Source organism: Barbatula barbatula, assembly GCF_947034865.1.
Source record: "Barbatula barbatula genome assembly, chromosome: 21".
NCBI lineage: Eukaryota > Metazoa > Chordata > Actinopteri > Cypriniformes > Nemacheilidae > Barbatula > Barbatula barbatula.
The window spans coordinates 16595458-16609137 of NC_136784.1; the positions used below are offsets into that span (position 1 = coordinate 16595458).

At 37.6% G+C, this 13680-nt stretch overlaps 2 protein-coding genes across 2 annotated transcripts; both read right to left on the bottom strand.

Moving 5' to 3' along the window:
* Positions 1-25: 25 nt before the first annotated feature.
* spag1a (sperm associated antigen 1a) lies at positions 26-11255 on the bottom strand. Its single transcript, XM_079484432.1, has 8 exons — positions 10742-11255; positions 9967-10066; positions 9220-9372; positions 8784-8938; positions 7154-7295; positions 2356-2482; positions 1822-1948; positions 26-1422 (listed from the first exon to the last, which is right to left on the bottom strand). The coding sequence occupies exons 1-8, from the start codon at positions 11103-11105 to the stop codon at positions 1418-1420; spliced, it is 1173 nt and encodes a 390-aa protein (XP_079340558.1). The 5' UTR covers positions 11106-11255; the 3' UTR covers positions 26-1417.
* Positions 11256-12690: 1435 nt separating this feature from the next.
* Positions 12691-13655, bottom strand: polr2k (RNA polymerase II, I and III subunit K). The gene is made up of 4 exons (XM_079484436.1): positions 13622-13655; positions 13224-13290; positions 13048-13140; positions 12691-12905 (listed from the first exon to the last, which is right to left on the bottom strand). The coding sequence occupies exons 2-4, from the start codon at positions 13285-13287 to the stop codon at positions 12883-12885; spliced, it is 180 nt and encodes a 59-aa protein (XP_079340562.1). The 5' UTR covers positions 13288-13290; positions 13622-13655; the 3' UTR covers positions 12691-12882.
* Between the last annotated feature and the right edge of the window lie 25 nt (positions 13656-13680).

Genomic DNA, 13680 nt, shown 5'->3' on the forward strand with positions numbered 1-13680 from the left:
TAAATACTTGCTGGCTAAAAGACGTAAATGGTATATTACATGCACTTTTTATTTACATTAGTGATGTCTTTCGAAGGGATAATCTGCCCAAAAATGAAAATGACATTTCCCACTGTGGTAGTCAAGGGTTTGCTAATACTGTCAGTTGCCAACATTCTACCAAATATCTTTGTGTTTATGTGAACAAATATATTTATACAGGTTTGGTTTAACCTCACGGGTAATTCATGACAGAATTTTCATTTTTTTTGTTGAAGAAATAATGCACGGAAGTATTTATGAGAATGAAGTACAGTATACTATATTTTGTGTTGTTTAAAAGATTAAGACCAGTTTCATAAATTAATTTACCAGTAAAAGATGACAAAAAAGATGTTATCATTTTTTAAGATTCTACATTTTTACATGAATTTGAATTACCTCGAAGCAGATTTTGACTCGTGCAGGATATTTTTATTGTCATGACGAAACGTTTCAACATGTAATTTAAAAGACAGTAAATATTTATACTATAGTACAGTTGGAAAAAAATATAGACCTTGTACTGAAATATAATCTAATTATATTTGTCATTTCCAGTTATGACTTTAAAAAAAATCTAAAATCTAGTCGTCATAAAGATCTTCAGTTATCTAGTATTGCTTATATTATATTTGGATAGTTCACCGACAGATAGGATGTCAGTTTAACTGAAAATATTTCACTTTAATAAAGTAATTTATTTAGCTTTTGCAAAGTTGGTCATCTGAAATGTAATTCATTTGCTGACATCCCACAGAAAACGTACATCTAATTTCAGTTTGCATTCATTCACGCGTTGTGAATTTTGTTTTCTGTGCACATCAAATTATGGTTGAGCTGGAAGGCTGAATTAAAAAAAAGTTACATTACAACAAGTTATTTGTACGTCTATTACAGTACAATGGAATAGCCATTAAAATATATTAAATCCTGAAAAATAAACATTTTCTACACAGTTTGTCCAAGAGTGTTACAACACACTATGTGTGAGCCACGACTTCATCAAAAAGGCACATTCTCTCTTACACATCATAACACATGATTCCAGTTTCATAAACCTTTTCCCAGCCGTGCCAAGCTCACGCGTGCGTGCCTACTAAAGCCAGGGTAAGAGAGAATAACGTTTGCATGCTTTGCGTTGACAGCATTGCATCAGATGCAATAATCCTACAAGTAATGACGTAAATTTGGATGGATGGGAAAGTTTCGTTGCAGCGTATGACAGTCTGCATAAAGATGAATAGACCCTCCTGACGGGACTGTGAGTTTTCTGCCTCCAGGACTGAAGCTGGATTTCTCCCGCTCGCTGGATCCACTGTTTCTGGCTTTAATGAAGGAGGGTCTGTTCTTCCTGTAGCTTTCAGTTCATTTAATAATGTATTGCTTCTGTCAAGCGTCAACCTACAGAGTGAAAAGAGGCTTAGTCAACATGACCTATTGTGCATGCTTGTCATATTAAAGCCATTAAATGCATTTTTTCCGCACTGACTTTCGAAAGAGAAAACGAATAAAAGATGAGACCTCTATGACTTTCTTCTACAGAACACAAAAGAAAATTATCTTGAAGAAAGCTGGTAACCATGAACTTCTATTGTAACCAATGCAAGTAAATGCAGACAGGTTTGAAATGACACTAGGGTGAGTAATAATGGTGACAGAATTTGTATTTTTGGGTGTACTGTCACTTTAAGTTGCTTCGGATGAAAGTGCCTACCAAATGCATGTAAAGATGTCAGTATATTTGGTGACCGACTGGATATGCATTATGCTTTACTTGTTCTTATGTCGGTGACAGTTTACCTTGAGCTCCGGCTATCAGAGTTTCTCTCAACAGGTTGGTCACCAGCTCTAGTTCTTGCTCCGCCTCTTGCACGTTCGGGTCCAACTGTAGTACTTCTTGTAAATCAGTGCTGGCTGACAGGTAGTCCTATAGGCGATACGGAAAACAAGAAACTGAGTTACATAGGAATGTTACTGGAAATCGTATGAACAGATCAAAACTATGAATTAAGTGTGTATGTGTATTGTACAGCTTGACAGGATTTATGACGTGAACAAACTATAGATTTGACTGTGATGTACAGTTGTTGGTTGTCAGATGGGTACAACAACAAGTCAATGTGTACCTTCAACTGTTTACCAACTAGAGCATAATACATGTGTGTTTTGGAATTTACAACTGGAGGGGTCCTTTTTTAATTACAGTATATGGACACAAATGGGTTCACATCATTGTAAAATGTGCAAAAGGCGAAAGAGATGAAAGTCATTTCTGGAAACATTCATTCTGGTGACCCTGGCTGAACTGACTGATGAAATCAGAAAACCATTAACCTGCAAGCCTTTGTGGGCCAGAGCCCGTCTGTAAAATGCTTTCTTGTTGTTTGGCTCCATCTGAAGTGCAGAGTCACAGTCCTGTTTGGCCTCCTCAAAACGGTCCAGCTTGATATAGCACAGCGCTCTGAAAAACACAACATAGTTTCTCCTTCAGCAATATATCCTGATTTCTCTCTCGTTGGCTGTTTTATGCTGTCGTGGTCAGAGCTGTTTGCTGACTGAATTGGTTTGTTGGAGCTGGTCTCATCTCAGCACTTTCTAGAAGGATATTTATTGATGGGAAAATAAGAAACAGGAGTACATGAGAAACTATTAAGGGATTTCATTGCCACTTCGCAATTACTTAAAGCAAACTGCAATGCACACGAACTGAAGCTGCGTTTAGAATGGACCGCTGTGTAGTGCTTACTATACACAATGTACCTGCCTACCAATTATTTTACTTTTCATTTAATGTGAAATCGTACAATAAACAGAATCTAGAAAATTCACATTTTAGTATAATCACAATTCCAAGGCATTTTTAATTCAGTGAACCGTCACCATCTTTCAAAATAAAAATCACCCATGCCCCTAGAAAAGTTACAGCTAACATTTATTTCTGTGAAATAGATAGAACCATGTTGAATGTTTACTCCATATTTACCAGCACAATCTTACATTTTACAAGATGGCCAATTTGTAGAAATGATTTAAAGCTCATTCGCATTTTTTTTGTACAAACTGCTTTTGCACCAGCAATTGTTAAGTTAAAGGGTAACTCCACCCAAAAATGAAAATTGTGTCATGAATTCCTCGCCCTCTAGTTGTTCTAGACATGTATTCATTTCTTTGTTCGGTGGAACACAAAGAGAGATATTTGGGATATAATGTGAGTAACCAACAGTTCTGAGGCACCATTGACTGCCATAGTAGGAGACATTTTAATGGTAGTCAAAAGTGCCCCAGAACTGTTTGTTTTCCTACATTACTCAAAAAATCATCTTTTGTGTTTAAGATAACCAAAAAAGTACTCCTACTATGGCAGGTCCACGGATGTTTTTTCAAAAGCTCAGAATCTATCTCAGGTCTCTAAAATGAATTCATTCAGTACACTGGGTGGCAGCATTCAGCTTTAAACTCTGTTCTCCAGAGTTTCCAAAAATAAGACGTTTAGATTAAAACAAAGGTCAATTACATGTGTGCAAATAAAAATGCTTTTGACAGTAAACCAGCTTTTCAAATTGGTAATTTCTACAGTGTCTTCGTTATTACTGTGAAAGTGTCTATGTGATATGAATCCTGTTAGCTGATGCAGAGATTAGCGGTTCATGGCTAATTACAACATTCTGAATAGTTTGCCTACGAGCCGTTGCTCAATGTGGGCCGGCCCACTGTTGGGATGTAAAGAAATAATAACAGTAATCATTTTTGGCTGACTTGTTAGTAGCTTTTCTCGTGATTCCTGTGCAATTTTGTAACTTAAGAGCAGTGGTACCAGCGGCTAGCACCCGTCAATGTCAAAAAGTTGACCAATCAAATGAGGAAGATAGAGTTAAAGCAATTTCAGCCAATCAAATTACAGGCCAAGCAGAATCTCTGCAATTAGACTGAAGAAGAATAGGCAGGTCGGGCGCGAAACAGAAACCATGCGTGAATTCCAGCGCAGAGATGATGTAGTGAGATGTAGGAAGGCAAAGCCAACTGTTTACAATAAAAATGTATGAAACTATTTTACGTGCTTCAAGATTCAATATTAGCCTTGTTTAGAGAAGAAAAAATGTCAGAGGGAAATCATTATTTGATCCCCTGCTGATTCATTGATATCATTTTTATGGTAGGTTTATTTTGACTGATAGAAACCGAATATCAACCAAAAAACCAGGGGAAAATGTATTTAAAGGTTATAAATTGATTTGCATTTCAGTCAGTGAAAAAAGTATTTGATCCCCTAACAACCAGCAAGAATTCTGGCTCCACAGATTGGTTATGTGCCTATATGGACCACATATTAGTCCTGTCACTTTAACAAAGTACCCCTGAGTCAGCTTGTTATATATATAAAAGAAGCCTGCCAACAGAATCTGTATCTTCCATTTCAACCTCTCCACCACCATGGTCAAGACCAAATAGGTTTCAAAGGATGTCAGGGACAAGATTGTAGAAATTTCAAAAACCTTGAATAGGCTACATGCAGAAGCTTGGTGAGAAGGAGACAACTGTTGGTGGGATTATTTGGAAATAGAAGAAATACAAAAGAACTATACATTTCCCTTGGTCTGGAGCTCCCTGCAAGATTTCCCCAATGGGGTAAAGATGATAACGAGAAAGGTTAAAGATCAGCCCAGAACTACACGGCAGAAGCTAGTTAATGATTTCAAGACAGTTAATAGCGCCGTCGATATGGATATTTTTCTTAAACGAACACATTGATTGGCTTCAGAAGTCCTTTGTTAAGACCACGGAGCCGTGTCGAGCAGATCTTTGATCGATGGATGCACTTTTCTACCGTTTGTGGTATTATAACTCTGACTGCATTATTCTTCAAGAAGAAAACCATATTCGGTTAGGATGCTTTGAGGGCGAGTAAAACACGTGGACATTTTTACTTGCTAGTAAAGTATCCCTTTAAGCAAAACACGGTGAGGTCAAAGTATCTGAATAATTTGGTCCATTAACTCGCTATGCCACGTGTTTGAAATCCTAAAGCACCCGCAAGGTCCTCCTACCCAAGAAGGCCCACCTGGCCCGTCTGAAATTGGTCAATAAACATCAAAATGTTTCAGAAAAGGCTTTGGAGAAAGTGCTGTGAGACCAAAATTTACTCCTGTTTTTGGAGGAAGAGAAATGCTGACTATGACCCCATGAACACCATCTCTACAGAGAAGCTCAGTGTTGGAAACATCATGCTTTGAGGGTCTGAGGGACGCGCCCATGTACCGTAAAATCTTGGAAAAGAACCTCCTCCCCTTCACTAGAGCACTGAAGATGGGTCGTGGATGTACCTTCAACATGACAAGGCCCAAAACATATTGCCAAGAAAACCAAAGAGTGGCATAAGGAGAAGCACATTAAATGTCCTAACCAGTCTCTAGACCCTACTCCTACAGAAAGTCTGTGGAAGAGACTTAAACTCCAATTTGATGAGCGACAGCCAAGAAACCTTAAAGATTCACAAAGGAGTGGACTCAGATGTATCCTGACACATGTGCAAACCTGGTGACCAACTATCAGAAATGTGTGCTTGCCAACAAGGGTTTCTCCACCAAGTACAAAGTTAGGTTTTGCTCGGGGATCAAATACTTATTGCACTGACTGAAATGCAATCAATTTATAACCTTCATATTTCCTCTGATTTTTGTATGTTCTGTCTCTATCGGTTAAAATAAACCTACCATAAACATTATAGACCCTTCATTTCTTTGTAAGCAGGCAAACTTCCAAAATCAAATAATGATTTCCCTCACATCCAGGGCCCAGTTTTTCAAAAGTAATCCACTAGGATTTTGGATAACGGATTGGATCAAATCTTGAAAATGTGTTTTTCAAAAGAAATAACGGATCACATAATCGGATTAGATCACGTAATCCAATCTTGGTTTTGATCCGGATCAAACCTTTAGTTTGGGTTTTTCTGAACTTTTTTGTAGGATTTGGATCACTTTGATCCAAAATATCTGGATTAAACTGATCCCATCAGAAGGGTGGATTCAGCGTGGATTTCATGCCCAAAATGTAATGAAAACTTAAAAAATGTATCAAATAATATGCAGTATCTTACAAGATATCCTATTAATTCATAAGGTTTTAATTATATTTGTTCATCCGTCAGGCTACAGTGATTAAACGTATTCAGCCTTTCAGTATAGGCCTAAAGCAAAGTGGAAAGAGTTTGGCCTCATAAAATAATTATCCAAACCAAAAACAATACATTTTATTCTGTCACTAATTGATATACATATTCATCACAATCGAAAATATTTTTGTTTTTAGAATATTTATTAGTGATGCATGCAAGGATTACAGAATAACCAAAAAAATGCAAAGAATGGCAATCACTGATTTTTGAAATCCAATACAAAACCAAATCAGAATTAGTGTCTAACTATTGTGTCCCTTGTTGCACGTCCTGTTTGCTCGTTCTGGCAGAGGAACAACTGACTCTGACCAAACTGCAGCAAACCAAGGCCAGAGATCCGCCTCCTAAAGGCTACTCTCAGACAAGCTGGTCTCTCCACATCAGATGAGGAAGTCTGAAGTTATTGTGGAGTATTTGACATTGTCTTTTTTTTAATTCAATATATCTATACTTGATGCTTGTTATAAATATCCTCAATGTACAGTGTTTGTGTTGTTGGTCTCAGATGAGCGGACTGCACGAAGAGGATGGGGTGGGGTTTTTCTTGTTTTTAGTTTTTTTTAAATGTGTGTGTTTTCATTTCAAATAAAAATAAACTTATATTGACCCCACATTGGCTATTCCACTTGTTGCTCTTTACATATCTATAGTTCTACATTGTGATTTCCTATCCTGTTTGAGCACTGGTTATCCAGCACTGGTTATCCAGATTTGGTGATCCTGAAAAGTTCCTATCCGGATCAGATTGATCCAATCCGATGTTGCTTTAAAAAACTGGCTCCAAAAGTAAAATGGATTACGTGATCACGGATCGCAAAAAAAGGATTACTAAATCCGGATCAATTTTATCCGGATTAAACCTTTTGAAAAACCGGGCCCAGGTTCTCCAGGTAAATAGAAAATAGGCTTACTGTCGTATAATAGTAGTATTGTAGTTTAATTTAACGTGTTGTATACCTGTTGGTGTGGATGGCACAATCATTGGGTTTGGTAGCCAGACATTCTGTATATTTGTCCACAGCTCCTTGATACTGTCCGTTCTTCACCATGTCGTTTCCCTCTTGTTTCAGCACTGTAAAGCGAGCCTCTGCTTTTCTGGCTGTGGGGAGAACAGAGCAGTTTTAGCAGTGTCTAACACAGCATCAGGGTCTTTTGTTAACCATTTCCATCTTCTCTGAATTATAGCTCAATAAGGTTATTGTACAGGCAAGTGTACATCTAAAGACAGATCGAGTAAAGCAAGCAAAGAGGAAATCACATTAACTCTATTTGTATATTACATCATTTCTCTTGAAGAACAGCAGACCAAAGGATCTGCTGTTATGAATGTGATCGGGGGCCGTATGCCGTGTGATCATGTGGGTATTTCCTTCTCTCCTCAAAATGAAACTGGAGCAGACTTGTTCCATCACAATGAGAGCGGTACGCTTTTACATAATTGATTGCGATCAAGCGCAGAACATCCATGCTGACAAATGCTGTTAGTTCGAGCGTGTGGTTTAAACTGCTTGAATAATTATTTTAAACACAGGGATTCAAATGAAACCGAACCATGTGCGTCCAGCACTTTGCACTTTGTGCTGTACATGTGCTGCGATTAGTTTTAGTGTCTTTGGGGAACAGCTGTTGAAATGTGACGGCGGTATAATATTAACCGAGATTATAAAACAGTATTGTTTTCCTGTTTGGTTTTATTTAAGGGTTTAAGATGACTTGGGTGGATATAAGTGGACCCGTTTTCTTAGACAGGATAAATAATTATTAAAATAGGCCACGATCATTGAACCGTATTTTAATAATATAAATAAGAATATTAACCCTGGTTTAGTTAACCCTGGATTACTTTAACCTAGGGTTAACACAGTTTCAAGTGTGAAAAAAACAATTGTACATTATTTATCAATCAATGGCCAGGGAGCTTTGCAGTTTTTTTAGACTAGATTTCGCACTATATTTGTGGATCTTTCATTTAGTTTTCTCGGATTTTGCCCAATGAATCCCACTCAGGGAGCAGCAAGGCCAAATGTTAAATAGGTGCAAAATTGTAAACCATCTGATATTGTTATCGCATGTGTAGTGTTAACACACTATCAATAATCACGGTTATTAATATCAGTACTATTGTCAATACCGGCATATTGTGACACCCCAGTAGGAGACTGATCAAACCTTTGAAACCTTAAACATTGGCAGAACTCCCATCTATTCAAATATAAGGAGATCGATTTCTTTCAGTTATTCTGAATATCCTAAAGTATTTATAGGTATGTGTTTAGGTATTTTTGTTTCATTCTGTGAACTACTAACAATACTCCTCCCAAATTTCAAAATGAAAATATAGTTTATATTTGCATTTATCTGCAGAAAATGAAAACTGGAGAAACAGGTGAAAATAACAGAAGAGATGTTCTAATTTTTTAGACCTCAAATACTGAAATTCAACAAACACTGGACTGGAATAGGCACAATACATCTAAAAATGCAGATTAAATGAAAATTTGGAATCTCTTCATTTTTTCAACCGCTGCATTGGGACCAGAATATTGCAGAGGCCATTCTAGTGATGCAAAAAGTGTCTTAAACTCACTCTTTTCCTCCTCTGCTCTGGCTGCTCGGGCCTGCAGAAGCTCTGCACTCGGTTCTTCTCTGCGGTGCTGCTGAGCAGACAGAGGAACCATTGGAATATCTGGAAGCTTCTCCCGCCAATCAGGGCCGTCCTCTTCGATCAACATTTTAGTGATTCTATATGTGATCACAAACACAGTCAGACAAACAAATAGTGCACATATGCCAGTAAACATAAGAATTTGTCTTAAATAAAACACAGAACATTGATTTGAGAAGATAAAATATAATAATACGACATGATCTTAAATACATATTAAGTATTATTGCAATGTTTTGCTTCAATATTTTCGTTTAAATATCTTATTTATTTTTGCAGTGTTTTTAGATTCCAGTTTTAATCAATTTCTGATATTAAAAGATGTCAAATATATCCCCGTTATAGTTTTGAATGGTACCTGTGCACGCTGTCACTAGCGGCCTGCACGCTGATATCTATCTGCAATACAGTCTTATAATCCACATAGGCCTTCTTGTAACGTTCCAGGGACTCATACGCCATAGCTCGCCGGAGGAGGGGTTTCAGGGAAAAGGGGTGGAGCTCCAGGGCCCTATAAATAAACATGATGAGACGCATTGGATCAAGATCTTTTTCTGAACCTGTGCCCTACAATGAACCCTCTAACTTTACATAGGCAGCCAAGCTCTATTTGTGTGTGTGTGTGTTAGCATCTGGGTTAAAATGTAAAATTCTATATTACAGACAATTATTTGATATCCATTGTTATAGCCTACATTACATAGATCTCTTGCTTTCTCGCATTTAAACATGAAAATACATGTGCTGTGTGTTTTTCCAAGATGTATAATAGAATAAGAGAACAAACACACAACACTGCTTACAGACAGGATGGAGGACGGTACAGCATGATCCCACAATTCATTGATACGGTGTAAAATTTTATATTATTTCAGTCCAGCTTAGCAAAATATGGCTAAGATTCTTAGTCTGCCAGTAAAGCTTCTTATTGACTGCCCTGCGTGTTAATCTTTCTTAACCAATCCACGCCCATGCTATTACCTCACATGTAAATCCTCTGAACAGAGCACTGTGGGGTTTTCTACGCACCGGTCATTGTGCAGAGATCTGATTGGCCATTGAACTGCATGTGTTTTTATCGTGCACATGTAAATGTGAGGTTAACCTGGTGCAATCCTCGATGCATTCTGTGCTATTGCCATCTTTCAGGAAACACGCTGCTCTGTTCGAGTGCAGAATACATAGATCTTCTGGGCTGTCAATGCCTGAAAACACAAACACAGCACTGAGAATAATAGAGCAGATGGAGTGGATAGGCCCACACAGAGGAAGCAACCGTTTGGTTTAGTCACCCAATATCATGTTACAATATCGTCAAAGAGTAAACATGCAGAGGAAGGTGAGTTTAATGAAGACAGAACATCCCAGGCGTTAAAACACCCATTACGTAACTTTCGTGGGCAACACCCATAATGCAATGTGGCGGAAGTGTGCAGTCTTGCGAGATGCTTTCATTCTGTTTCACAAAATCGCAGACCATATCTTTAACATTCAATGGCTGTGAGTAAACATGATGTGAAACTGAAGCAACAGCTCACTTCCTAATGAAATCTAGACAGCAAAGCCTATATATGAACCAGTATCAGATACCTCACCCTGCATTACTCAGTGCCACTGAGCAATGTTTACGCAATAGATGTTATGACTGTCTACTATATTATTTGAATGATTTGAGTGAACTAAAACCCAATTCTCCTGTCCAAAAGTAAAATAAAGACACGTTAGTAACACCAAAGACTGTATCATTCTAAGACTTTGTCCCTGATACTTCAATAGACAATAATTGTACGCCACTGGCACCATTTAAATGTGAGTTAAGAACAAAGAAACAGTTTGGTAACACCAAAATCCATTAGACATTGTAGTCACAAATATCCCACCGGCTTCTATACATCCATCGATGGCCTGTGTGTATTTCTCCACTGCATCTCCAAACTGTCCATTTTTAAACAACATATTTCCCTCGTTCTTAAACCGAGCCAGTGGAGGAGGAAGGGCCCCGCATGGGGCGTCCAGATTACAGCTCTCTCCAGCCCTACCAGTGACGGCAGGACTGCAGGACTGAGGCTCATCCTGGTTCTTGCCGGCTGGAAGGGTGCCATTGACTGCCGAGCTCTTCCCTTGGACTTCCTTCGAGTTGGCTGTGTTGTTTCCATGACTCCTCCTGTGTCCCGGGGTCCCAGGTTGAGAGTGTGAGCCCCCTCCCTCTCCATGACCAGGGGCCTTCTTCTGCGAATTCCCCATAGCTGCCCTCGGTCCCTACCACGGTAAACAGAGCTTTCGTCCTCGCGTACATACACACTCCCTCTCTTCCTGTTCCCTGCGCAAACTGTACAGGCTAAACCAGAACTAGGAAGACACACCTCCTGCGGACGCACTGAGCTGTGACGTCACAGAGGGGGGAGGGGCTGCAGTGGTGTAGTGCTGCTGCAGAGTGGGGGTGGTTTCCTGGGAAGCACTTGTGCTGTGAAACAGCAGCCGGGGGAGTTCAAAAGGCCCAGCTGTTTGTCATTGAGCTGAAATAGCTGCAGAGACCTCAAATGTGCCAAATCGCTGAGATTATGAAGAGTCACTTCACATGTACCGAGGCCCTAAAATCCAAAATGGTTTTCGTGAATATTTTAATATTTCTTTAGAAGCTTTTTTTGTCTGTCATATATATATATACATACAGTATAAGATCAGGGAAAGAAGTCTTGATATCATACAATTGTAATAATTTCAGAAATATCTGAAAACCATCTACTACAGTATATCAAAGGTTTACGTAAACGGGAGTATAAAACTACCATATAAATGAGAAAGGAAAAGAACAGAAAAAATGTGAAGTCATATCTGTAAGCACGTGTGCATGACAATCTGATCTCTTCAGGACAAAAGATCAGATTTACTCTGTTACGTTTTTTATTTTTATTTCCCCGTTTGCATTTGTTTTTCTCTTATATGTGCCTTGCTTATTACTTGTTTATTTACATTTATCAGTGCCATTGTAGATGTGTATTCTGTTCAATAGAAAACATCAGATTTCCATCACAGCACAAAGATGCTTTTTTGGAACATTGTCAGATTCTGCTGAACAAATGGATTGCATGATTTTAACGAAATGTATTAGTCCGTGCCATCTTCAGCCCTTACGCAGATAACATTTTGTACTACATTAGAAAAATGCAAAATAAAAGTATTTTCACTAATGGCCTCAGACCTTTGGACACATTTTTATGTTTAATTTTATGAGCGCTTTATTATCTTAATGCTTTAATCTTAATTTTTATGTGTAAATTATAAAAAGCTTAATGACAAATAACATATCCACAAATGTTATGTAACATCTAGCTTTTGCTATTAAATATGTGTATATAATGCGTCTTTGTGCAATTAAAAAGCTTTTTTTCATTGGACAAATACCTTTTGTAATTGTACTTTGTTATTGAAGTAAAGCTGCTTGATTGTATTTTTTCATTTTGCTTCTTTGGTTATATACACTATTCGACATTGTTGGTTTTGTTATTTGTGTTTAAGGCACTTTAAATCTAGTACATGACACAAATATACATGTCCTTAAAGAAACTAATTTTGTGTAAAAAATAAGGGCAGCTCATGCTTGGCACTTTTTAAACTAAATTTCACCTTTAAGGCTGAACAAACAAATAATACATAACCAAGTATAATATTTTCCTATTGATCAAAATAGATAGGAAATTTTGTGACTGACAATATGACTAACTTAATATACCCCAAGAAGCCTCATACCCCCTCGGTCTCGATCAACTAGGCATTGTTTTTCACCAAAATAATTCACAATAAAAACAGACCTTTTAACCAACAAGCATAACCAAATATTTCCTTTAGTAAGGCACTTTAAAATAAGTGAAAAATGAAAACAGATGAAGTAACAGAGTCACACAAGTCTTTTATAGCAAATTGTATTGAATTCTCCTGTACAGAATTCAATTGTATACATGTATTTACACTTGACACTTAAAAAAAGCGAATTATAACAAAAAAAACATTCACTCGGAGCTCATCTGGCATCAAACACGACCACTGAAATCAGTAGTTAAGGGTAAAACAGAAGATCAAAACAAACAGAGGAAATTTTTTTAAATTGAATTAGTACTATAACATGCAAATAAAAAACGTAAACATGTGTAACCATTGCAAGCATTACTCATTCCACAAAGGATACATCTCTTGGTTCTTTTCTTGTACATGATTCTGTAGCCGCATTCTCTGCATCTGATGGGGTCTCTCGCCTTTATCTCATTTTCTGTGTGGCACTCTGAAATACAGGAGTCACTGAGAATGGCAATCATATTTGTATAGGTTACTATGCATATTACTCTTGATATAATATTGAAGTACCTCCACAAATGTAGATCATAGGCTGCTGTTTGGGAGGCTGAACGTCTTTTTGAGACGAATCCATTGCCTAAAAACAGAGCCACACTCAACACAATAGCACTATGGTGCATATACGATTATTAAATCTTAAAGCATCGGTTTTATACATACACATAAACGAAATGTATCAATGTTGTGCAGTTGTGTACCAAAAGCTTATTACTAAAAATACATCATACATTAGCATTTCATATAATACCTAAACGTGCTTGCTCGTGGCAAAGACACATAGTTACACACAGAACCCAATGTGAAAAAGAAAGCTAACGTAAATATACAAATCAGATGTGTATACACATATGAAACTATACATTTTACAAAACGTAACATTAGGTATCAATGAACAAACTATACATTACCTTTCACACGTTTGCGCCTTGCTCGTAATGAGAGTTTGCGCATGCGCGTTACTACAACA